Source organism: Trematomus bernacchii, unplaced genomic scaffold (assembly GCF_902827165.1).
Source record: "Trematomus bernacchii unplaced genomic scaffold, fTreBer1.1, whole genome shotgun sequence".
NCBI classification, from domain to species: Eukaryota; Metazoa; Chordata; class Actinopteri; order Perciformes; family Nototheniidae; genus Trematomus; species Trematomus bernacchii.
Genome location: NW_022987547.1, coordinates 7,576,327 through 7,602,985, shown reverse-complemented (window position 1 = coordinate 7,602,985; position 26,659 = coordinate 7,576,327). Strand labels below are relative to the sequence as shown.

General features: G+C 39.3%; 2 protein-coding genes across 2 annotated transcripts; one reads left to right on the top strand and one right to left on the bottom strand.

Moving 5' to 3' along the window:
* Positions 1–499: 499 nt before the first annotated feature.
* LOC117476643 (serine/threonine-protein phosphatase with EF-hands 2-like) lies at positions 500–14,737 on the top strand. The gene is given in 17 exon segments (XM_034123323.1): positions 500–516; positions 1,535–1,572; positions 7,344–7,471; positions 8,391–8,445; positions 8,600–8,775; positions 8,872–8,986; positions 9,115–9,161; positions 9,939–10,105; positions 10,214–10,250; positions 10,540–10,689; positions 10,815–11,144; positions 11,262–11,447; positions 12,016–12,158; positions 13,149–13,255; positions 13,686–13,849; positions 13,948–14,035; positions 14,553–14,737. Coding segments are annotated over 17 exon segments (2,133 nt in total).
* Positions 14,738–15,953: 1,216 nt separating this feature from the next.
* nup54 (nucleoporin 54) lies at positions 15,954–26,371 on the bottom strand. Its single transcript, XM_034122860.1, has 13 exons — positions 26,260–26,371; positions 23,720–23,803; positions 22,874–22,960; positions 22,564–22,722; positions 21,805–22,034; positions 21,526–21,713; positions 20,892–21,088; positions 20,741–20,795; positions 18,716–18,809; positions 18,090–18,197; positions 17,839–17,958; positions 16,664–16,774; positions 15,954–16,504 (listed from the first exon to the last, which is right to left on the bottom strand). Exons 1-13 carry the CDS (start codon positions 26,300–26,302, stop codon positions 16,376–16,378), a joined length of 1,605 nt encoding a protein of 534 aa, XP_033978751.1. The 5' UTR covers positions 26,303–26,371; the 3' UTR covers positions 15,954–16,375.
* Between the last annotated feature and the right edge of the window lie 288 nt (positions 26,372–26,659).

The window sequence follows — 26,659 nt, the reverse complement described above, 5'->3', positions numbered from 1 at the left end:
GTACATGGTGAGGTAATTTTGTAAAGTCAGCAGTAGACAAAAGCTTAACAAAATGATCAACTGAGAACTATAGCAAGTTACAGGCATATGAGGGAAAACAAGAACTCTGCTGTCAAAAATGTATATAAATGGACATTTATTTAAATCAAACAACATTCTTTGGGTTCATTTATGAAAAAGAAAAAAAAGGGAAAAACTGCTTTGGGTCAAAACTATGATCTAATGGCATATCTCAAAGAAGGTTATGTCAAGAAACAATTGTTATTTTTATACCTAATTATGATTCATTCCAAAAGTGAATGTGTTTTGGTGGTTGCAATGGGGCATTGTTGCTTTCTGTAAGTTGAAAGGGCTAAAAGAAAGCACCATACAGAAGATGTCCCTACTCAGGAAAAATTGATGTGAAATGTGATTATGAATTGTTGTCATATATATGTATATTATTATAATTTTTATATGCCTTTTGAATTAAATTGCCCAAGAAAGGAGTTGTTCACAGATGGGTGGAAACAACTGGTATGAGTAAGGATTTGGCTCTGTACAGTCTCACATTTTTGTTAGGAACACTCTGTAATAGTTAGCAGCTTTAAATAGCGCTCTTCACCCATGAGATTTATTTAAAGATTAGCTGGCAGTGTTTCGCCTCCAGCTCTCTGCAGCTCTTGGCGCAAGAGAAATAGTTGGGCTTATCTACAGAAATGCATTTTTTACGGGTCTGCCCTGCAGTATCATTATCATCATAATAATCATTGGCAGTTAACCTCTAAAATAAAAATTGAATGACAATGAATACACACTGAAAGGATCTAAGATAAGTCTATTGAGAGAAGATAATGCATATAATGTATCACTAACTGTTCTGTATTTTGTGTGAGTGTGTGCACCAGGTGGTTCACATACACAGGACTATAAAACAAACTTTACTTTGTGCCTGGCTGCTGGAGGTTACTAGGCCCACACCCGCAGCTGCTGGCCAGCTGCACGGAGGAGATGACGAGGGTGCTGAACTCATCCACATAGAGAACAGGCACCATTTGGAAGGAGGTGGGCTGACAACATGGCACCTGGAGAGAGAAAAAGAGAGGAGGTGTTGGATAACACAGTTTGAACAAAAAAGGACGTTAAGAACGTGTGAATATTTATATTCTTGATAGAAATGCAAAAAAAGTGTTGCATGCTATGGTGGATGTGTTACACATAAAGTACAGACATAAAAAAGTGTAGAAAAATTCAATATAAAATAACAAATTACAAATTAGTTTCCAAACAGTTTCATTTAAAAGATGCAGTCTAGATCTTAGTTGTATTTTCTTTTGCAAAGTTATTTATAAGATCGCATAAAGATGGTACAAAACTTTCTGTTTCTTTAGCACGTACACTGCATTCATTTCTGATTGACCAACGTGTTGGGAGTGTCTCAGCTTGAATTTGGTTCATTTGTATATTTGTGTTGGCAGAGTGAGAGAACAGGCTTATCTATTGGCAGCTGTTTTCCCTCCTGAGCACACACAGGCAAACTATTTGGTGTTTGTAGCTCCAATGCAACTGAGGCAAAGAGGTGAACAAAGACGTGTAGGACTGTAGAAGAGGAAGCAAGTACAATAAACAAAGCTATACATTTAACAGTAATAAGGTAATTGGGGTTGGAGGACATGTATTTCACTGTTCTAATATAGAGAATTATACCTGAGTGATGGCATTAGGGATGGTTAGGGATGGTGGACATTGCACAGGGTGCCCTGCGGGGTTGCAGAGTGCACACTGGACGATGGTCAGGCTGGCAGGATGGATCATCCAGTTTCCCCAGCCCAGATCTGAAACACATAATAATGGACATTTTAGTACATGCATTTATATATTTTTGCATGTCAATTTGCATGCATACATGAACACATGCACACATTGGTGCATACCTTTCATGAAGATCTCAGAGGCCATGGAACAGCACTTCAGGTCTGTACTGTTTCCACCATCAGGGGACACAGAGTTGCCAGAGGCCACTGGAACTGTAAGGACAAAAAAACGTTCAATTCAGTTTGAATGTGAAAACCTCTTAAGATTAAATTAAAGCTGTACAAAATGTGGGCTCTACAAAGGTTTCTTCAAAGTGTTAGGGTGTTACGTACCACCATTGTCCTTCACTCTGTGGGCAATGGAGCCGAAGGTGGTCCTCCATTGCTCTCCAATACCGTCCAGCACACCAGCAGGCAGCTGTGGCTCAGCCTGCAAGTTGAGGCCCTCGAGGAGACTCTGTCTGATGGACTGCAATGACCCCCCCGAGCACCTAAACATCATATAAAAGGTTACATTTACATTTGCATTAAAAAGGATTACACAGAAAAATTGAAGAAATGCTCTACATGACAAAAAAATAAGTATTGTGTTAACAATCCAATCAAGACTAAACAAGTGTAGTTGTGAGCAGCTGCACATGCCAGACATGTACTCTCTCAATAACCTCAATAGCTCTGGGACTATTTTCTTAGGCATACACAAATTCCTCTGTGGAAGAGATGACACTTCTGAAGCTTAATTGAAACAGCATGTTACAGCTCTGCAAATTCCTAGAAATCAAAATGATGCTAAATCCTACCAGGAATTTATTTTTTCCCTGAGAACTACTCAGCACGCACACATCATGGATATGTTATCTGTTAAGCAAGTCTGCAGCACTGAGGTTATTCAAAATATGTATTAACCTCTACAACCTGACAAGATAAGGGGAGAGATAGCAGGTCCACATCACAAGGAATTTGATACACAGATTTGATGCAAAATTAAACACATTCTAAAATTTGAGACTGAAAAAATGACTTCAAAATAACACTTTAACACCCCAAGACCTTTTGGAACACTAGTAAGAGGACAACTGTGACTTGGTATCAAAAACCTTCTGCATGAAATCTGATTAGCGATTGGATGGGGAGCACTTTTTTTTAAAGAGAAATGCTCAGAAGCCTGATGTCTACATATCAATGAAAGCCATATATTCTATGAATGCCCAAGTGTTGTAGTTTGTAGTTGTAATGTTTCAAGAGGCTGTATTTCATAAAAAGCAGATTTTATAAAGCAAGGTCAAGCTTAAAAAACTACAGTGAAATGAGGACTAACATCATAAAGAGTCTCAGATGTATTAAGTCATACCCAATATATGCAATTCAACTTCATTGGGACCCCAGCATGCAGACATATTCAATTACACCATTTTTAGACTAATATAACACATTCATAATGCATATTTGTGGGTTTCTATAGAACCAACTTTCATTCAGATATCAGTGTATCAAATGAACCCCTCTGAATAGGGGCCTGCAATCTATAATAAAATGGATACACTACACAGCAAACAAAAGCGTAATATTATTTAGGTACCAAAACACGTGAAAGAAAATTTGCTCCTGAAATAAAACATTTACCAATAGCGCTCTTAGAAATCAAACATATAGCACTTTAGAGACAGGGAACAGATAGGTTGGTACTGACCTGTGCTGCGACACAGGAGAGTTCGCAGGGGCAGCAGCAACTTCCTCGGGTGGCAGCAAGACAAATGCAAACACCATCGAAGAGCCCAGGAGCATCGTCATGACAATAAACGTAAAGGACATGGTGTATGGGCCGGATGGTCAATCTTTGGATCAACTGCTCTCAAATTCGGACTTGCGGCCGACTACGGTTGACTCTGGTTGGAAGAGAAGATAGGAGTGACCAGACAGTGATGCTTCACGAGGTATTGTTTGTCAGGGCCTGGGAACATGGGTTTTTATCTTCCTGTACCAAAGCTTGGCCTTGAGATATTTCACATTGTTGCCTTGTCCCTGTGTGAAAAAGATCAGTTCAGTTATTTCTCCCGGACGTGCAATACTGTGATACTGTGATGTGATTTCTTAGGGAGGATTTGAAATCAAGAATATGGTTTTGCTACACAAAGTAAAAGATGCAAAAACATCTTTAAATAGTCAGTGAATAAACTTTCACATATTCTTTTTTTAAACTTCTTTTCAACAAAAAAAGGTTCATTGGGCCTTCTGATGCCACTCATACAGTAGTGTACTTGTACTTGTTTAAACCATATTATTCCACACTACCAGTATCATACATGCTCAACTATCCATCTCTATGAGAGTAAAGAGCAAAACACGAGGCTGAGTTGAGAGGCAAGCAAGGAACGGTAGTTTCAAGTCATTATGGCCCCTTTAATCAGAGACTAACTCACTGTGGACTAAACTGGGTCACAGCAATATTTGCATAGTGCACCAAAGAACACAGTTTTACTGCTGGAGGGTACGACAAATCATAATAGGCAGTGCCACAGGAATTTTTGGTACAGGCTGATACAAGACATGGCAATACTCTTTCAGTTAATGTAAAATAACAGTTCTGAAGTGCAGGTTAAGTTCATTACTGCTGGTTGGCAGTAGATGCACCACTGCACAAACATGGCTTTCGTATTGCATGCATTTGTCAGCATAGTAGTGTATACCTCTCAAAAAACACTAACTTTGCAGAAGGCACTGAAATAAGGAGAGCAGGAAAATTCTTTATATTTCAATTTCAGATCACAGTCGAGGCTTGAAGCAATGTTATGAAAGTACAATTTTAAAAATGAGTTCTCTTTAACTAGTAATCGTTTCCTTCGCTGTTGAACCATTTGTAACCCCAAAGCACTTTGTTTCTTTGGTTATGTTTATCTTGGCATAATAACACAAGTATGTCATGTGTTCTTGCACAAGACCTCCTACAGGTCTAAACAACACTGTGAAGATTTGAGCTCTGAAATGATCATCAGGTCTCAACAATGGTGATAAATTGACACTATTCAAAAATAAAGTCTTAGAGGATAACTCCGGGGATATTTCATATATTTCTATATCTATATCAGCTGTTTATCAAATGATATCTGATGGCCCATAAGGCAGCCATCTTTGTGTCTTGTATCAGAGAGTTTTTATAGGTTTTTAGGGTGACTGTTTTACACAAAATCATTTTTCTTTTTACGTCAATTTAAATAATAAATAATTTGATCCATCTATCTTTCTAACTAGCTATAGATTGTATAGAATATATATATATATATTTTATACAGATAAATATATATTTATCTCAAATCTTCACATACTTGCTAATATGTGTTTTATCAGAAGGCAGCAGTTTGATCTTTATCTTGGATTATTTTTTACTGTGAAGTTTTTTTTTTATGTATTTATGTCATATTTCTGTTAATACAAACCAAAAACAAATGTATGTTTTTTTTTTTCATGGGATTTGTTTACACTAACATAAATGTGTAAAATTGTCGGCTGTATTCTTATAATAACGCATTGATGCACACCTTAGGTCACTGTGGAATAATGCAGTTTTCGACCACCTTCGACGTATACATGAGCGGAGTCCTTGAGTATCAGACATCTCCCACCATTTCCTTGTTCTACTACAGCAGGGAGTCACACCACCGCAGCTGCTACTGCTGGCTGTGATCACAGATAGTCTTTATAAATAGGCCAAGGGCTGCGGAGGAAGCACCATGCAGATGTTCACAAGCACACAACACAGAGGACATTCTTGGGATGAATCTCAACAAGACATTATTAAAAAATGTGGCAGGATTTGGTGTAGCGAGATAGAAAGCTACATTACAGGAGATTCATTCTGTGGGAAATATTGCTATTAAGATTTAATTTGTGCCCGACAAGACTTGAACATAATGACTGTGGATAGACAGAACACCTGCTGCAACAATTCAATTCAATAGACTCATTGTACAGCACCCCCATTATTAGTTTATGGAATCTCATAATTGGAAGCAGTATTGTTTAATGTCTTGTCCAATAATGTTACATTTACAATCCTTCAACCTTGATTGGCGTGTTCTACTTGTTGCATGACTGCTTCACTTACATGCATAGTGAGGAAAGTAAAAAAAGGACTGTTTCTGTTTGCCACCTTGTTATTTGATTTGATAATGTTGTGTCTATATTTGTATGAGTTGTATTGAATATAAAGGGTGCTTTCTATGACTAGTACTATGATATATTTAATGTTAAAGTCTATCTATCCAGGCTAGCCATGGCCAATTAACCACTAATGAAGATACATTGATGTTATTATTCATTAGTCACAGGGAGGACACAGGTCTTGCATCGAGGCCAAGATTTAAAAACAGATACTGCCCTTTATCAGAGCCATCATCCGTTTACTCAGCGTACATGACAGCCGAAGTAATGTTTAATCCTAATCCACTTGCATCTTGTTTTGTTAAAGTGATCACAGGGCTTGTGCAGGACACTTGGCTTTGATATTTACAAGACTTGAGCCGATGTGTGTGTTGGTGGACGAGAGTGTGAAGCTTCAAGAGGGGAAATCTAACTACAACATTACAGACAGTGGGACCTGTGCTGCTGGGCCTTGGAAATGAATGGAGTGATAACACATGCTACATATCTGCCTTTTCTCTTCTTTAAACAAATATAATTTGGCTGGCTGGTTTGGGGCATACAAAATGGAAAGTTTTCTTTAAAGGTTCAGAAGAAGTGAGGGGGATATTGAAAGAAAGGTAACGTGAACAGGTAAGGGTTTTTCGGCCAGTCTGGTGCTTTTTCTTTGATTTCTACTGTTGATTGCTCTATTTAAAAAAGTTTGGGAAACATTACTTAAACTTGAAATGCTGAAGTGTGTAGTCCATGCATACATTTGCCATTATGTTTTAAAACATCAAGTATGTGTGTCTTTTTCCATTTGTTTTACTCCTAACTGTTACACTTGATTGTCCAATTGATTTATTACAAAAAGTCAAAGAGTTATGACAAAAATCTGTAGTGAAACAGATGAAACAGGGAAATGTGTTTTGTTGTTTATAAAAATCTATTATTTCATTATTTCGCAGCTTGCAAAACACAAGGTCAGACATTTCACACTCACACAGGAAAGTATATTTTTCTTTGACAGTGAAAACAGCACAGGATCATGGGATGTGGTATGGGAAAGTCTGAACCACTGCTGAAAACATGTCACAAAGGTGCTGCCTTTATTATTCCAGTGAAATTCCAGAGTCAAATGTACCTTTTTACGCAATAATTTAATGTCAGTGTCATTGCTATTTTTCATTTTTAGAGTCCATCTCAGTTCCAGGTAAATATATGTTTACTCCATCACATATTTACACAAAAGTCTCAATAAGCAATTTTAACTCACTTTTCTACTCAATTTGTATGCACGCTGTGAAGCTGCCACTGGTAAGTCTTGCAGAATGGATCAAACTTAGTATATGAATGTGTTCATAGTGGAACAGGAAGGTTACCTCAGCATGGTTATGTCCGAGTGCTTCCGTCTTGTCTCCTAATCTGCAGCGATCAGTGCGGCTCTGTTGATCCAGCGCTGGTACCGTCAGCATGTTGCACGGCTGGAGATGAGACGCAGGTGCACGTGGAACATCTTCCAGTCTATCGAATATGCAGGAGAGCAAGACCAGATCAAGGTGAGCACTGACAGAACTCGTCTTACCCACCAACATTTAGAAGCCTTGTGGATGGCAACATCAGGCTGTCGGTAAGAAATATACATTTTAAATATTGGATGTACTGCCATTACATTTTAAAACAGACATTCATGGACCCAAGAGGATACATCTTACCAACTTTGTGATCTCCAGACCTTCCAGCACCACCATGAGGCTGACATTTGTGGTTCAGAGTGAAATATATATACATTTGATTGAAAAATAATAATCATTACAAGATGGATGGCTGAGATATTTCTCATCCATGGTCCATCTGGGATTTATTACAATAACCTTAGTGGCCCCTACATTTTTATCTTAAAGGGGACCTATCATGCAAAATGCACTTTTGTACGTCTTTTATACATGAATATGTGTCCCCGGTGTTCCAGGGAACTCACCAAGTGTCAGAAAACACAACCCTCTCTATTTTCCTCCATACCCAAATCTCTAAAAAAGGGGCTGCAACGGATCTGATAAAAACTGATCCAGATTTGGACACTGTCCTGACGTCAGGACAGTGGCGCTACGGCTATTGGGCCAACTCCACCAATCAGGAGGAGACAGCCACGGCCATTGCCGTTCGAAAGCGCTGGAGTAGTAGTATGTAGTACATATGCCAGGCCAGTAGATGGTGCTGTTCTCACTGAATCTGCCCTTGCAGAGCAGAGCTAAAAAAAAAGTGCAAATTGAGCGAAATGAGGTATGGCTAAAATGCATAATCTGTTTGGTATTTTGAAAACAGAAACGTATAAATATACCTTATATAGGTATGGCCCTACAATATATCATTTAAATATACCATGATAGGTCCACTTTAAATGTCATCTTTTCCAGTACTTTGATTTGACAATTTCGAAATAAGACATTTAACAACATGTATTTTTTCTTCCTGCAGCTCTACAATTTCTTTGGCTTCTTGATGGACCACTTCACCCCAGCCAGCAGTGAAAGTAAAACAGACCTCAACTCTTCACTGATGCAGAGTAGGTTTCATTAGATTACTGACAGTCAGATAATCTGAGTTTAACCAGTCTACTATCTGCTGAGAAACAGAATGTGGGTTTGCCCTTACTTTTTCACTTCCTCTCTTCACCTTTACCATAGGAAACCTTATATCCCACATATTTCGTAAGAATGAAATCTGTCTTGACACCGAGTGGGAGAGATATTTTTGCTACAAGAGCATTGAGGTGACAAAAAGCTACACAGGCCCCCATCTGACGTTCCCCATGACGTTCTGTAGGGTGTCGAAGCTGGTGGAGGCCTTCAAGCACAAAGAAGTAAGTACATGAGTATATCCCCAAAGGTGTTCAATCTAAGGTTTGCTTTTTCTCCTCTGTGCTCGGTTTATACACACTTTCTTTTTTTTCTAGTAGCAGCTTCATGCTCGATATGTTCTGCAGCTTCTTGGAGAGACTTGGAGGCTTCTGACAACTTTTCCCAACATCAGTCACGTCATCGCCTGCCATACAAAGCCGATTACCATATGCGGTACTCAACAGCAGGCCTTTCCTGTACATAGTGTTCTCAGATCTTTTCTCCCACATTGTTTTCTTAGCGCCCTTGAGCATGCAGTTACACTGTAACACATATGAATTAATTATTTATCTCTTTCCCAGGGGATCTACACGGGCACCTTGAAGACCTGTTGTTGATATTCTACAAGGTACTCATTACATTCAATTAATCAAATTGTCAGACAGAGATGTTCATTTCAACACCTTACTCTCTCTAATCATACTAATCCAAAGTGCCTTTAATTGCTCTTGTATAGACCATTCTCGTATAGTATAGTTTCTACTCTTGCACTAGTATTAACCTCCTATTTTGATTATTCTTGTTCATATTTTGGTTCTGTATTTATCTGTACTTATTTCTGGTTTTCTGCTGCATCACCACACATTTTGTTATACTTAAAGGGGACCTATCATGCAAAATGCACTTTTGTACGTCTTTTATACATGAATATGTGTCCCCGGTGTTCCAGGGAACTCACCAAGTGTCAGAAAACACAACCCTCTCTATTTTCCTCCATACCCAAATCTCTAAAAAAGGGGCTGCAACGGATCTGATAAAAACTGATCCAGATTTGAACACTGTCCTGACGTCAGGACAGTGGCGCTACGGCTATTGGGCCAACTCCACCAATCAGGAGGAGACAGCCACGGCCATTGCCGTTCGAAAGCGCTGGAGACGCTGTAGTACATATGCCAGGCCTGTAGGTGGTGCTGTTCTCACAGAATCAGACCTTGCAAAAACAGAGCAATTTTTTTTTAAATTGAGCAAAATGAGGCATGGCTAAAATGCATGATCTGTTTGGTATTTAAAAAAAAAAAAAAGTATAAATATGCCTTATATAGGTATGGTCCTACACTATATTATTCAAATATAGCATGATAGGTCCACTTTAATAAAAGGTGTCATCTTATTGTATCCCTTTCAGAACGGTTTGCCGTCCTCTGATAAACCATATGTTTTTAATGGAGACTTTGTGGATCGTGGTAAAAACTCTTTAGAGATCCTTCTCATCCTATTCGGCTTCCTGCTGGTCTATCCCAATGATGTCCATCTGAACAGAGGGAACCATGAGGACCACATTGTTAATCTGAGGTTAGAGGCCAATCACAAAATGCTCACACTGTATATGGTGTCATTCTTATTATATTCAACCTACAGCTGGTGTGTACACTAACCTAGTTTAATGTGTGTTTTCTTCAGATATGGCTTCACTAAAGAAGTTTTGGGAAAATACAGGGTAGGTTTTGTTTGATTTGCATTCAACTCAATGTATTGTCCTATTTTGTTGTACTAAGACTATTTACAACCCTGGGGGACATGTTGCATCATCATGAAGTAGTTTGACTCAGTTAGTCCAATACCTGCTTGCGTACTAACTCACATAATACCAAATGTCTATTAATCCACAACTGGAAATAGTGAATACACTTTTACTCCTGTTTTAGTCTGCATCTGAATGTGCCCAAATGAATACAAATAATGAGGTTATATTAAGAACTCACTTTATGGCTTGCTTTGTTCTGCAGGTGCATGGCAAGAAGATCCTAAAGCTCCTCCAGATGATTTTCAGCTGGCTACCTTTGGCCACAGTGATTGATAACAAAGTGCTGATTGTGCACGGTGGGATCTCTGACACCACAGACCTTGACAAGATAGCTAGAGTGGACAGACAAAAAGTAAGATGGCTTCAGGGATAATAACATTTGTGTATGTGGGGCAATTTACAGGTAGCAAATTAAGAATTGTTATCATGATCATCATACCAAGTGTATTTCATCTGTGTATTTTTGAATGTTTGCAGTATGCATCGGCTCTCAGGCCTCCTAAAATGAAAGTCCATGGCTGTATGACTAAGATGAACGAAAACAGGGAAAGAGAGGCCTGTGGTCAGGTGGAAGGCCGGCGTCGAGTGTGTTCTCTGACTTACCACAGCTCGGCCCCGGATCACAGGCACGACCTCCCACGCCGCTCACTCCACAACACCCCTGTGTGCAGTAAGCTAGACTTGTCGGTGGATGAGAAGCTAAACAGGAGGCTGTCTGGGTTTGATCAGGCCAGATGTGAACTGAAGAAGTCTGACTCATACCTGGAGTCTAAAACAACAGAGACAGATATGGATGAGTGGAAACAAGTAAGTGGTCTCAGTGGTTGTTAATGTTTTGGCAGATGTTCAACATGTAGTATTGCTCCATAATGCACACATTTGATTATTTCACTGACTTTTTTACTGATTCATTTGGCTTCCCAGATAGTGGACGTGTTGTGGAGTGACCCAATGCCTCAAAATGGATGCATTCCCAACGAGGTGCGAGGCGGAGGCTGCTACTGGGGGCCAGATGTCACTGAGGAGGTGCTGCGAAGAAACAACCTGCAGCTCCTCATCCGCTCCCACGAGTGCAAACAGGACGGATACGAGTTCTGCCACAACCGCAGGGTGAGCACGAAGACACACAAGAAAGAGTTTAAGTTGCAATACTGACTATGGGAACAGGTACTTTTGTATGGAAGCCCATAGAGGACTCTATTAAATGGTAAATGTTGATTTGAATTTATTTAAAACATTACAATTTTCCACGTGTTAAAACATAGTTTTTCCTTTTTCAAAGATTTAATTAGCATTTACTCAAAACACAAAAATGTGTAATGTGGTCATTGAACACCAAAATGAGTACGGGCTAAATTGATGTTGAATTATTTACTGAAATACAACATAAATATACGGAAAATGATTATACAATAGTGGAATTAGATTTTAAAATGATACTTTCATCAAATCCACTTTGGGCTTCCGCACTTTTAGGTTTTGAGTGGCTTTGTTGAGTATGACAGGAGAAAACAGGAAATTAAGAAAAAAGTGCAAAATGACGGTTGTGCGTTTTTTTCCCCTTTTAATTAAACATTTAATCTGAAAGCAATTAGAAATGAGTGATTAAAAAACAGCATATCTACACGTTTACTGTTCATGTTAAGACTTACGGTATTGACTCTTATGTTGCATTTAGGTGATTACTATATTTTCAGCGTCTAATTACTACGAGGTGGGCAGCAACAGAGGCGCCTTCATCAGAATGGGACCTGACCTGGTCCCCCACTTCATTCAGTATCAGGCCAGCACCACATGCAGAGAGCTCACCCTGAGACAAAGGTACAAAGACAGGGCAGCACAGACATCAGAATGACAGAACCGCATTTTTAACACTTTCCGTTGAGTGATTTGAGTGACATAACAGCAGTTTCCTCCGGAGGTGGTTGTGATTGCCAAGAAGCCTTAGCAGTATCGCCCTGTACGGGAACAACACCGAACTCCATCTGCCCCTGAAGTCCCTGTAGGAGGAGTTCAAGGTGACTCGAGCCGTAGAGGTAATGCTATATAAGGACTCCAATGACCCCAAGGTGGCACAGGCAGGGGTGGAAGTAAAAAGTGGGAGGAAGTGGAGAGCCGACAAAGCTGTTTTGCAAGCAAAGTCTCAGATCCACCACAAAGCACTAGTGGGAACAGTGATGCAGGGGAGAGCTGGACTGGGAACCTTCAGAACCCCCCAGTACGACAAGGCCAGGGGAGAAGAGAGGCGCAGGCTGGTACAGGAGGAAGTAAGGGCAGCAGTTGAGGAGGAGCGGACTAGCAGAGTGGTTGGCCTGAGGCAGCAAGGGGCCTGGACGAGGTGGGACCAGGCCATGGACCGTAAAGTCACATTGACTGATCTTCGACGGGCAGTACCTCAACGAATCAAAGTCCTGTTCCAGGCAGTGTACCATGTCTTGCCCAGCCATTCGAACCTCTTCACCTGGGGCAAAGTGGAATACCCGGCATGCCCGCAATGCTCAGGCAGGGGAACGTTGGAGCCCATCCTGAGCAGCTGCCCAGTGGCTCTTTGCCAGGGCCTTGCGCTATGATCAGGTTCTGAAACCCATCCCAGAGGCCATCGCCAGGGCAAGAGTGTATGATGTCGAAAGAACCGAAACACCCGATAACCCCTGGTTACATCACCGATTATGTGTTCAGGAGCATCAAAAGATGTATTTTTATTAACATCGCAAAATATTGAGATTGTATGATCCCATTATGATCAGTTTATTTCCCAGTGATTCCAAGATTTACTGAGTAACTGAAAAAATAATCTTCCTTTTTTGTCAGTGTTGGGTGGACGGAGAGATCCGCTCTGCAAGCTCTGAGGGAACAACTTTTCGTACATAGGTCTGATCTCATCAGTGCCTTCCAGGAGTTTGATCCTAACAACAAAGGTACTGAGCAGCAGTGATAGATCATTACACTTTTAGGGCAGTTTCTCTTACCACCACTTAAGTCTGATCCATCAAACTCAAAGCAGGAAAATAACCAAATTGCAGGATTATACGTTGGACAAAGGTTAACAACTGGTAAAACCTGATTTGGTAGGACTGACATGGAATGTTTGCAGCAGTCTGATATGTACCTGACATTGGGGACAAAGAGAACATATAGTGTATGCTAAATAAAATCCCCAAAATAGTGATGATATAAAGACAATAGAGATAATAGATGACTACTGTCAAGTCAAAGTAAAGAAACTCATTAAGACTAGCCACATGGCCTATGGCTTGTAAAAAATGCCCTAACACTCAAGAGGAAGCTTATTGTGTTAGTTATTCAAAATGAATTGAACTCTACTGTATATTTCTATCTGTGCCTCAGGGATGATCTCTGTGACGAACTGGGCTAGCACCACAGAGAGAGTACTGAATCTGGGTCTGCCCTGGAGGGTGCTGCGCCCTCAGCTTGTCAGCAGCACCCAGCATGGCATGATGGACTACCAGCAGTGGATAAAGGAGCTTTCAATCACTGAACCCAAATTAGAGGTCAGCCTATAAAACTTATATCCGATATATACCCTTCTTTCTCACCGTTTATGTAAGACTGACAGACAGATTAGCAATATTCGTTTCTCCCATTTCAGATCTCAGATAACAGTATCCTGGATACGATGTACAAGAACCACTCCAATCTGGAAACCATTTTCCGGATCATAGACACAGATCACTCAGGTCAGTAAACAGCTTCACTTGGATCCCACTGAAAAGATCATTTTTGTTTTCTCTTGCAGCTTAGACTTCATGAAAGTCAATGATTTGGTATCACTACTCTGGTCCAAACTGAAATATCTCAAGAACTATTGGATGTTCCCAAGAAGATAAAACCCTACTGACTTTGATTGATGCCTGATTTTCCATCTTGTGTTATCAATCTAGTAGGTAGAATACATATAAACGAGTTTGCATAATCACATTAGCTTTAAGCTCAAATCACCACACCCTCTTGTCTTTCTGTCTAAAAGCTGGTCACATTTCACAAATGTCTACAACAGTGGGAAGATAAGTATTGTTTCTAGACTGTAATAAAAGGTCTTTATATAAATCTTAAACACTCTCGCTCTTTGTTCATTCTTCATTAAAACACCTTCCAACTTTAAGTTAATCATCAAAATGCAAGGCATGCAGTCACACTAGATATCTATGCTACAAAAGTTTTTCAACTACATCCTCCTTGTGTGTTTCCTTTCAGGTTTAATCTCTTTCAAGGAGTTTCATCAGACCTGGGAACTCCTGCGCTCTCATCTGAAGACAGAGATTAGTGCCAAGGCCATTGCAGACCTGGCCCAGAGCATCGACTTCAACAAGGACGGGAGCATTGACATCAATGAGTTCCTGGAGGCTTTCAGGCTGGTGGACATATCAGCACATAACTGAGTCTGGACCTGGACCAGGAGCTGCACCTGCTGCATAGAAAACACCCAGAACCGATTTGGAAAACCTGTGAGAATTAAAATGTTGAGTATTTCATCCATTTGACCTCATGAGATCAACCTACATCTTTTCTACGTCTTAGATGTTATTTTTTGTAACCTTCTTTTTTATCTCACAAATTAGTGTATCTTAGGATTTATGTTTTTAACTCATGGATCAAGCTGGTCAGAGAAAGTTATGAATTAAAGAAACCCACCGATGTTACACATTAAAGTTTGTTTACAGGAGTGATGGAGTGCTAATGCTTTTATGAAATAGGTTGCATTAAAAGACAAGTCTTTGCAATGTCTAATAAATGTCCTTAAGTGATGTCACTTGAGTGAGCGTGAGTTGGACCAGTGTCATTTCGAGGACTCTAATGCATGAGGGGATATCATCTTTGGATAGCTGGTTAATCAGTTCAACTGTCAATCAGTTGGAATGTAGGACATTAATCCTATCAACTCAAGCAGGACTTAGATGAGATGTTGGAAAGGGCTCGTCTGCAAGTAAACACAGGTGATGAGACATGTCCCTTATGAGAAGCCAAACAACGTTACTATATTTGTCAGACACAGAGCGATTACTACAAAAATTAAGTTACCTTTTAGGGTTTTACCGAATAGTTTGAAGCCTCATTCATAATGACGTTTAAATTCTAAAACACAACTTTGGAGCATTATTTAGTTTAAACCCTTAAATTGCTGCACAGTTAAGAGATAAAGATTAGGCTACATTAATATTATTCGAAATTATAATTTGTAGAATAAGATTTCACTGGTGTCTGCTTAATCTTGTGATCCCAACCTTAAAAGAAACAACCTCAAAATATATTGAATATAGAATATTATAATTTCCAAAAATCAAAAACATCTAGTAAATTAATTATTCATCAACTAATATTCCCCCAAATATTCGGTCTTGCTCTCCAGCTTGTCATACACAAAGGTTACCCTCAAGATCTTCATTAAAAGAAAGTTGATTTATTGAAAAGATTAACTCATTCAATTCTATGAATATTTTAAGGGTTATAACGTCACAAAACCTTATGCAAGGCCATCAATGCTTCATTTAAAAAAACCTTAACAGAAAATGTTTTTTTTTGTGTGATACAAAAGTGACGTTCGGTACAGCCCTACCTTTATATTAAGTTTGCAAGGAAAGGGATGTAGTGAAGAACTTGTTGACAATTTAACTGACATTTATTACATTCTAACAGCATAAAAAAAGAAATACAAAGTTGTATTTACAATGTATTCAAACACAACACACTCAATCCCAAGATTTGTTCACAGGGCAGGCTCAAACATAGTCTCATAAACATAATCTGATTAAACATTAGGTAGGCCAGATGTTGTTCGACGATGAGTCTTTCCACTCTTTATCAGTTCGGTATAAACCTTCCTTGTTTTGTACAGATAGTAGGGCCTGATAAAATGCTGATCAAGAGAGTATCTACTCCAAATTCAGATCCTCTGTCATGACCTTGTTGCTCCCATGATAAAAAGGATAATATGACTCGTCTTGGTGAAAGGCAGGACAGCTTTTTATAGGATTTATTTTGAGTCAGAGCATGTGTATGAGTGTGTTGGCAGGATAGACTCAGCTCAGGATGCTTCCTCTCATGTGTCCACTGTCACTCAGCCCGTGCTCTATGAGTTTAATGTCCTCCAAGTCATCTTTGATGACACTGATCAAATGACTCAACCCGTCCTGCTGCTGCTTTAAGTGCTGAGAGGGACAGACAAGAACGAAATGTTACCGTTTATGCCCAACAGGAAAAGAAAACACTTTTGCTTTACTTGGGAACTGTGCTTTCAGAGGTCTGGATTCCACAGTTACAGGGCAAAGACGTTAAAACAAGATGCATTTTGTAAACTGCCAACTCACTTGTTTGATTTCCCTGAGGAGGTCTGCATCAACACTGTATCGCTCTTCTGATCTCACAGCTCCAAAGTGATTCTGCATCCTGATCTGAGACATTAATTCATTCAACCGACCCTGGAAGAGAAAACAACACAAATACTGTAAAATATCCACCAAAGACTTTGTCCCAAGCGTTGGATTGACAAGCCAAAAATACAACTTGATGGAAATGAAGCTTAAAAGACAACATGTGTTGTTTATCTCAAGGATGGCCAACAACTCATGACCGCTAATGGTGTCACATTATGCGTTGGCAAAGGCAGTAGAGAGTAATAATGCTTGCTCGCAAACATGGATGTTAACAATGCAGGTTTCAAACTTAAAACAAAAAAAACCTGCATTTTGGGGGGCAACATTGAATTTAAACACTTTAGTTCGTTGAAACCTTCACAGGACACCTTAAATAATAAATAAAAATAAATAATTGCAATGTAACCAGATAGGGTTAGCAAAAATAATACTAAAATACCAATAAAACCGGTTTTCTTTCCTGAATAACTTATAAGTTATCTACCAACTGTTCTTACAGGATATTGAATTAATTGTTGAAAACCAATTTGTTTTGGTAATATATCATTTTCAAATGAGTAAACCCTTTTCCTCCTGATTTACATTCTAATAAGAGCTCGATGAATGGAAAAATGTCCACTGTCAGCATGCATGTATAACTTGTTCGGTTTAGGCCAGGGGCGGTTCTAGGGGGGCGGGGGCAACAGGGGCCATTGCCCCCGTAACACTGACCAGGGACCCCCCTGTGGCCCCCCTCCACAAAAAAGGTTACAATATTACAATTTATTAGAACTAAATCAAATCAGAGACCCGGATGTACAGTGGAGATTAAACTGTTCATTACCTTATATAAAAGCAAATACTGTTTATGTTTTTTTATTAAATTGTCATAAAAGTTACTAAAACAAATATTCTAAATGAAAAACACTACTGAAACAAAGGACTGTAACTTAAATGTACTAAAACAAATACCTTTACAAAAACAAATAACTATTTTATGTTTATTTTACACAATAACTTTATACTGTCTTTGTAACCCGCTTTTATTGTGCCCCTCGTGAAATAACTGACCCCAGCCTGGCCCCCTAGTCAAATTGGTCTAGAACCACCACTGGTTTAGGCACCCTTACCTTGAACTGCGTGGGCGCATTCAGCTCAGACTGAATGGTATCCAGTTGAACTCTGAGATGCTCCTCGTCCACTTGGATAGCATAGCCACTTTTTCTCTGGATCTCCTGTTTGATCAGCACCTGGCAGGAAAACAGGGATGGGAGGGAGGAGTGATAAATATCAAAGAAAATATTGGACGATTGGGAGATGTCTTTTATCACAGACCTTGTCAATAACAAACAAAATGTGGCTGAACAAAGAGAGCAGCTACCTGCAGCACCCTGTGAGAGAGATCCATCAGCTTCCTCTTGTACTGCGCAATCTTGGCCACTGTTGTCGCCTGGTTCTTCTGCAGTTCACTAATGTCACCGGAAATAATCTGTAGTCCATGTGTGGGTGTTTTTGTGGAGAGTATGTGTGAGAAAAAGGAAGGGAGGTAAATTAACATTTTTGACATTTCTCTACCGATACATTTTTTAATAGAAAACAATTTAGCTCAACAAACTATGTTCAGTTTTTCAACTCAGTCCTACACAGTTTCCCTCAACAAATAGTGAGTGGCGAGTTCCCTTTGCCACTATAATATTAATGAAGCTTGTTTATAAAGAACCTTTCATGCAAGAAATGGAGCCCGAAGTTCTCTAAAATAGGGAAATAAGACACAAAAAGAGCTTTGCATTGATACACATAAAAGTAAACACTTGTGGCTGTATTTATAATATTTATTTTGGCTATAAACAAACTGTTGGCAGCCTTTATTGGACATCTGTGTACTCTGTCCTTGACACCACAAACTCTGGTTCAAAATACCTTTGTTGATTATCAGAAGGCACTGTGCCCATGTCCAGCGAGTCTTTCTTTGACATTTGGAGAGCTAAAACATGTGTTTTCACTTACATCCACTCTGGTCTGGTGCTGTTTGGTCATCTGCTCCTGGAACTGCAGCCTGCGAAGGAGCTCCTTGAAACCCACCATGGGCACTGGTATTAGTCTGGACACATTTTTTTTTTATTAAATGAAATGAAAACATGCATTTCTACATAATGTTACTTAATGTCATTTTTTTTAATCGCAGAAAATCAACAGGCAGAAAAGCGGTGCATAATGGACAATGTTCAAGCATGTCAGAGCCATCTATAATTATTTTGTTGAAATATTGAGTGACATGTGGAAACACTTTTAAATCTCTTGAGAAAAAAGGGCTGTTACACAAAACTTTAATTCAATATATATAGGAAGTCTAGGCAGCGTCTGCAAACACCCAAATCTGAACAAATGTATAACACTAACCTCATAAAATATGAAGCACTGATTTGGTTGTGTGAAGCTTCTTTTAAGACGAGACACCCCAGGTGAATAGGGTCATTTTTTTAACGTAATGATATCAGCTAGAAATTTCTCCAGTTAATTACTTACAATAAGGCAATTGTTTTTTTATTACAGGTTTTCTGAATTAGCATGTTTAAATATGCAAATGAACCATTATCTCATTAAATATGCGCATATTTTAACACATTTCAGGAACTGAAATCTGAACTTTGGATAAAGCCAGGTTCAAAATTCTTGTTTCATTTTGTAGTCATATTAGTATCTAAGGCTTTTACAGAAGGGATTTTGGATATCTCTTTTTATCACTCCATAAATCAGAAAATACTGTCAACAGCCCTAAAATATCAATTTTCGCCATGTTGTTAGGTATAAAATGTTATATAATTCAGGCTATGAATGATATATGAACAAACCCTTCTGTAAAAGCCTTCATAATATTGATAGGAATATAACTGGGAGGTTTGGTGTATGTACGTGCTACTGAAGTGGAGATTTCGGACTCAGAGTAGGAGAAAAAACTCATTTTGAGAAAACGACCTTTAAAGATTGCAGTGTGGCGCTAGCTAAACCCTCCTGTTCTTTGGATGACAGCTTGCGCCTCGACGCACTCCGTGAAGGTATTTCATGTCCGGGGTCATTTGTTTTTTGTATAACCTTGCTTATTGCAAGTGACAATTGTTGTCGTCTTCTCTGTGAACGTTTTTTTTGCCGTTCTTTTGCCATTTTGAGATTTAAATTTCCAGCGGAAAGCTAACCAGGAAGTGTTTTAGCACACCACGTGACGCATCTGAACGAATCACGTTGTCAGAAATTGACACCAGCCAATGAGATTACGTTTCTTGATTTAAGACCCTTTTGTACTTTCACGATTGGTTGCTGATAAAGGAAATGACCATATTTGGATCCGATGAGATTGTGCAGGAGAGACGGAGCTTTCCAACGATACCTCTGATGACATGGTGCAAACAGCGGTCACGGTAGTTTATGTTACGTTAGAAAGCTAACTTTAGATGAATTTAGGAGAAATTAAGACGCAAATAGACAAACTATAGTAAAATAAACACTAAAATGTGTATTTTGTACGTTTTCCTTCCAAAAGCCTGAAAGTAAACATGTTATGGAATCAAAATAGCACAAAATCTCAAAATTGACCAGTGCATGAAAAACGATGTTTTTGCCTGCCGTGTCTCGCCTTAAATGAAAACGTGCATCCAATTAGGATAAACGCGTAAACGAGTAGCAATTTATTGCATAGGTGGTGCAGGGAGTTAAGAGGAGAATTGATTAAGAGCAGGAGAAAAAAGATTGTCTGTCTCCATATGCACTAAAAACTGCAGTATACAATAAAAGGTCAGGTGTGCAAGACTATTATCAATACCAATGGTGCAAAAAACTTGCCTGCTTTATGTCATGCTCAACTTGGAATGGGGCTTGAGAGAATGATATACAATCTTAGCTCTGATTTAGCTAGCATTTAAGCAGTTGGTACAGTATGTACAGTATGTTGGTTGAAATTAAAATGCAGTAACTAGAGAATCTTGAGGATCTACTCCCCGTCATCACATTGTTCATAAACCCCCTTTGTTTACTTACTTGTCTGGCTCAGGGTTGTCCACCTTAGCCTGCTCCCAAATGATGGGGTCCACTCCTAGTGAGAGGAAACAACATCCTCAGAAGTAAATAACTTCTAATCACCAACAAACTAATTAAAATCATCAAGATGATGACACAACTATGCATTTACCTGCAGGTGCATTCTGCAGCAGCTGTTTGAGCTGAGCTGGAGACAGCTCTGTGCGCGTCCCCGACATGGCCACTCCGATCGATGCGAGCTGGGCCTTGATGTTGCCCTGCTCCAGATAACTGAAGAGTGTGGTGGCAGGGATCCGCTTGGAGGTGCCATTAGGAGAACGCTCCACCACGTAAATGATCACCTCAGTCCTAGGGCAAAGAACACACAAACATTTAATTACATTTTTTAGAATTTCTTAACTATTACAATTTATTACACCTAAAACTCTTGTTTTGATTTAGGACCAAAATACATTTCTGATCCTTTGCTACATTATGAACCATCCAGACCTATCGGGTTGTCAGGGACGGGTCTGCTTTCTGTTCCCAGAGTCAAAACTAAACATGTACAATCAGCGTTATTTTTTACGCTCCACCTATTGGGAATAAGATACCAGAAAACTTCATGTCTGCTGCAACTCTCAATTCTTTAAATCAAGGCAGAAGACGTGTTTGTTTGCTAAAGTGTTGCTTATTTGTAAGCACTTTAAATTGCTTTGTTGTTGAAATGTTGAACATAAATACAATTGCATTTCCTTGTCTTCCAAGTGTGTAATAGTACTGAATGACATATTATAGTTACTTACTGGTCATTGGGCAGGGCTTTGACACCATCCACATTGACAGTGAGAGACTGGTTGCTTCCCAGGACTTTGTGAAGAGTCTCCACCAGCTGCTGCTGCTGCGCTCGCACATCAGCTTCCTTTTTATTGAGAAGTAAGGCCACTAAACCATCCTCATCCTTACTCACTGGGACACAGCTATAGCCCACCGCCTAGGAAACAAATCACAGAAATACCATTTGATGAAGTTCAAAAGAACCTAAAGTACACTTCAAAACACTTTTATAAACTATCGTTCATTACCTTGAACCTGCAGAATGGGTTCTCCTGCGTGAAGTCGACAGGTTGGTTGTTGTTGCTGTAGTAGCCCTTCCCAGTGCCCCAGTAAGCCTGCAACTGGTTCCATTTGGCTAAGATGGAGTCACGTTCGTCTCCTAACAAGGTGGGGGCTGACAGAGCAGTGACCTGCTGGTACAGCTGGGAGGGCTGAGCCTGAGCCTGCTGCTGCTGGGCCGGCTGACCGAACAAGCCTCCTGGTAGGGGGCAGGTGAGGTCAAATATCACCTCAGATTGTGTAGTCCGTTACATTTCCTGAAACATCTTTATGGTCTTATATTAACAGGGTAATACTACAAAAGTCCCCAAACATGTCACAACTTAATAAACAGTATTTTATGTTTGCTTCAACTGCACATTTGTATTGATGACGATAATAATGCTGATTTCTGTAAACATGTGATTGTTGTCGCCCTCTGCAGGGATAAGAGGTAAACCGTTTGTAGAGTTGTAATGGAAGTTTGTGTGTGACCCTGCTGAGAAAAGAATTATAGCTGGCTGGATTTTGAAACGAGAAAAACAGACATGGTTTAAATTCCCTGTTTCTTTTGCTGCTCAAACGTACTTCAATGTCAGTGACGAGCTGACTATTAAATGTGCTTTTAAATTTCATTTTCATGATAATACTGCCTAAGAAACTGATAATTAACTAACTGAGAAGCAATTTCAGATATAAGCTTGAATTTTCTGTATTGACAACGGCTGTCCTTGAGATCCAGGTCTTACCTGTCTGCTGCTGAGTGGGCTGGATATTAAAACCTCCAAACCCTCCCATGGTTGTTGTTCCTAATCCAGTTCCAAATCCTGTTGCCCCAGCAGGAGCCGCGGTACCAAGCCCAGAGGAGAACCCAAAACCTTTGTTCTGTGTGTTACCAAACAGGCCTCCTAAAACAGAACAAAGTATCAACAGTGAGAAAAAATATCCTACGTTTTTTGTTACTGGAAATTTGTTTTTTTTAAACGCTGTATGCACGCAAGTTGTATTTCCTTGACATAAACATGCACAAAGAAAAGCAATAAGAGTTACACTGCTGACCTGTGGTGTTGGCAGGAGTACTAAAGCTAAAAGTGGATCCTGGTGCAGGTGCAGTTGTTGCAGCTGCCCCAAAGCCACCAAACGTACCTGAAAAGTTAAGCAAATCATGCCAAGTGAGATGGAGGAGGTGATACAAAAAGGGTTGAAAGATAGATAATGGAGTAAATAAAAAAGAATTAAATAGCTGACTGTCTCCTCCATATAGGGAGCTTAAAATCATGACAGAGCTTTGAAGATTAACAGAAAGGGACACTGATTTTTTTTTTAGCATTGCTTATCTTTTTTTACAGAGAAGGTGAAAATGTACTAGATTATAAATCAAAAGGTGAGTGCATGATACAACATTTTGTCTCCTCATGCAAATGGAAACTACGATGCATGACACTTTATGAGACAAAGCCACAAGTGAGATGAGAAATCACTGCACCACACAGATGTGAAAATGGATGAAAATGTGTTTACAGACAGACTGTACTGATTAATTAATCACAAAGGTCATCTACCTGTGCTAGCCAGGCTATTACCAAAATTGAAAACAGTGCCAGTGGTGGTTGCTGTACCAAAGCACCCCACATTAACGCTGACTGCTGCTGGGTTGGCATTTAAACCAAACCCCCCAAAACTAAACCCACCAGCCGTGGTGTTTCCAGCTCCCAGCCCCCCAAATCCTGCAGCCAGCGGAGGCAGGCAGCGAGAAAGAGAGAATGACATGAAGGAGTTAAAAGGAAAAAAGGTCAGGCCTCGTATGGGACTAAATATATTGTGAACACAGTCTTCAGGTACCTTAAAAAGAGACAGGTCTAAAAAAAAAAAAACATTGCTTTGTTTATAACACCTGTATCTTACCAGTGTTGGTGGAGCCAAAACTGAATCCTGTGGCTGGTGCAGCAGCAGCGGTGGGGGCTGCCCCAAAACCAGGAGCTGTAAGAGCTAAAAGAAAAAAGCAGACACAAGAACAGCAGTGAGTTAAACTGGCAGACAATTAGATTTGGATATAACCAGGGCTGTGTGATAACTACCAATAGTTATCACAAGAACAAATCATTTTCTCTATGTTTTCATATCGATGTTGTTTGATCATAATGATTCCAAATCCACACGTTGCTAAACGACATATGCCAAGATTACGGAGTGATTTTTTATAGAAAGATGGAAACCACAAATGGAGACAATTTGGGAATATTGATAAATAAAGGATCATATCTTACTCATATAGACTAATCTGCACATAGACCCTGAGCTAGTCTAATAGGACTAAAAGGGAATTTAAATTAAATAATGTTGAAAATGTACTGCATTTCATTTTTAGCTACATAAATTGGATGAAATTAAATATTTGCTTATGTATTTTGGACTGAAAATCTACCTAATTATGGTGAACTTATAAATAACCCATGTTTATTTTCCATGTTGATATGCTTGTTATTTGCATTGGTTACTGTTTTTATTATATGTTATAATTTGTTTTCAATTATTATTTACTTTCATGTTTGAAGAATACAACTTTATATTGTAACCCTTTGTAAAGGAAGGGGTTTTACTTATTAAAAAGATAACACTAATACTATATATATACTAATACGTAATTAAATCCAATACAAACTATGTTTATAATTGAGTTCTTAGTGGGTATTTGTGTAATGCTGGAGTACATTATGTTGAGGTAATTCTACTATTCTGCTCCTCAGATGTAAATGCCATAGACAAAATATTAGTAATAAATAAAAGTCTATCACCACTGCAAACTAATAGCTCAATCATAACAATGTTTTTAAAGTAATACCTCTCCTACAGTGTCAAAGTAAACTGAACATTATTATGCATGTAGAGGCAGCATTGTTGTATTGAATACGCATTAAATGTACCTAATGAAGTGGCAGGTGGGTGTATAAGTTGCTGTTCCTACGAATCTGGATGAGACAGACCTAGTCAATCTCTTCAATACAACTGCCCAACAACACAGCCGAGTAGCTTTGATTATTGGGGCTCAGATGAGGAGAGGTACCCTCTTTAGTGACGATCGGATCTATGGACTTACTGCCGAATCCGGATGAGGCGGCGGCTGCTGAGCCAAAGCCAAATGTTGCTGTTGATGCTGTAGTTTTGGCACCAAATGAAAACCCGGACGTGCCTTCACATGAACATAGAGAGTGCTATGAGTGTTGAGTGTCGTGACAGTTACATTAGCGTACAGCTACAACGGATTTCAATAGCTAGCAGAGGTGGGAGAAGTGCTCAGATATTGTACTTAAGTAAAAGTAGAAATACTAGAGTGTAGGAATACTCTGTTACAAGTAAAAGTCCTGCATTCAAAATGTTACAAAAGTGTTGGCATGAAGATATACTTAAAGGTGGGGTAGGCTAAAATAACTGGATGGCCAACCTGCCTGTCAGCCTTCCATCTGTGCACAAACTTATCTTGTGCCCTCATTGCTCATGTGCGCGTTCGTGTGTGTTGGAGGAGGGGCTCTGTAAGGAAGTCTGAAGGAAGAGGCAGATTTTTTCCGGTTGTGTACCTCATATAGCTCACTCGAGCTGGTTTCTCCATTCTTACCTACCCTAACTTTAAAGTACCAAATGCAAAAGTACCCTTTTCTGGAAATTGGTTGATTTCAGAATATATATTATATGTTTTGTTTATAATTATTGATACATTAATGTGTTATCAAAGCTGGTAAAGCTAGTTTCAGCTAATTTGCATCACTTTGTATACTGCAGCTTGTGAATTTACTCCAGGTGTAAATAAAGTTTTGTTTTGTGTTGATTACATTTCACATCATTAATCCAAATCTGGTAACTACGTTAACTAAAAGGTATTAAATAAACGTAGTGGAGTAATAGTACACTATTTACCTCTGAATTGTAGTGGGGTAGAAGTACAACGTAGCAAAACATTGAAGCACTGAAGTACACGTTTCTCAAAAATGCACTTAAAGTACTTGATTACATTTACTTAGTTACTTTACACCACTACAAACTAGAGGCTCATATTTTAACGTTGACATGAGTAAACTTGAGGAATGTTCATTAGCCAAAACAGCTAACGTTAGCTAAGGGCTAGCTACATCATAACGGGACACATGCAGTAAGGTTAGGTAGCAAGAGAGCCGTTTACTTGAAGCCTACTTGAAAGAGTCAAACTATCCCAAATCTGCTTAAAAAGCCATATGCAGGTCTCAGATAGAGAAAGCATATCGCATTATTTATTTGTCGGCCGGTAAAATATGCAACTCCCATGACTGTTGACAGAAACTTGCGCTGTCAGTTGACCGTTTATTAGTGTAATTGATCGTGAATGTACACCAAAATAACACTATTTAGACACTATGTAAGTAGCATCTTTCTTTCCAGCATTATTAAACTACTCCCACGTTTATTAAACTTACTTGCTGCAGGGTTAGCCGCTGCGCCGCCAAAACTGAACGCCATGTTGTCTTCTTCTTCGTCTTCGCAATTCTTCTTCTGCTTCTTTAGCGGCGGTTGACATCCGGTTTAGAGGCGCTTTAGCGCCATCGTCTGATTAGGCGTATTGATGGGGTCAATCCAAAACCGCATAAAAAAAACAAAACCTACATGTTGTTTTCCATGCTTGTTTTTCAATCGACTCCTATTATAAATCTCCTTTTCCAGATCAGCTACCCTAGCACCGTATCATATATATTAAAACATTGTATTAACCATGGCCTGTCACCCATGCTCAGTAATCATATTAATGTCAATTCAGGCATCCACAATTCCTACAGACTATTCCTAATAATTTCTCTCTGCATCCTATATGCCTATGCC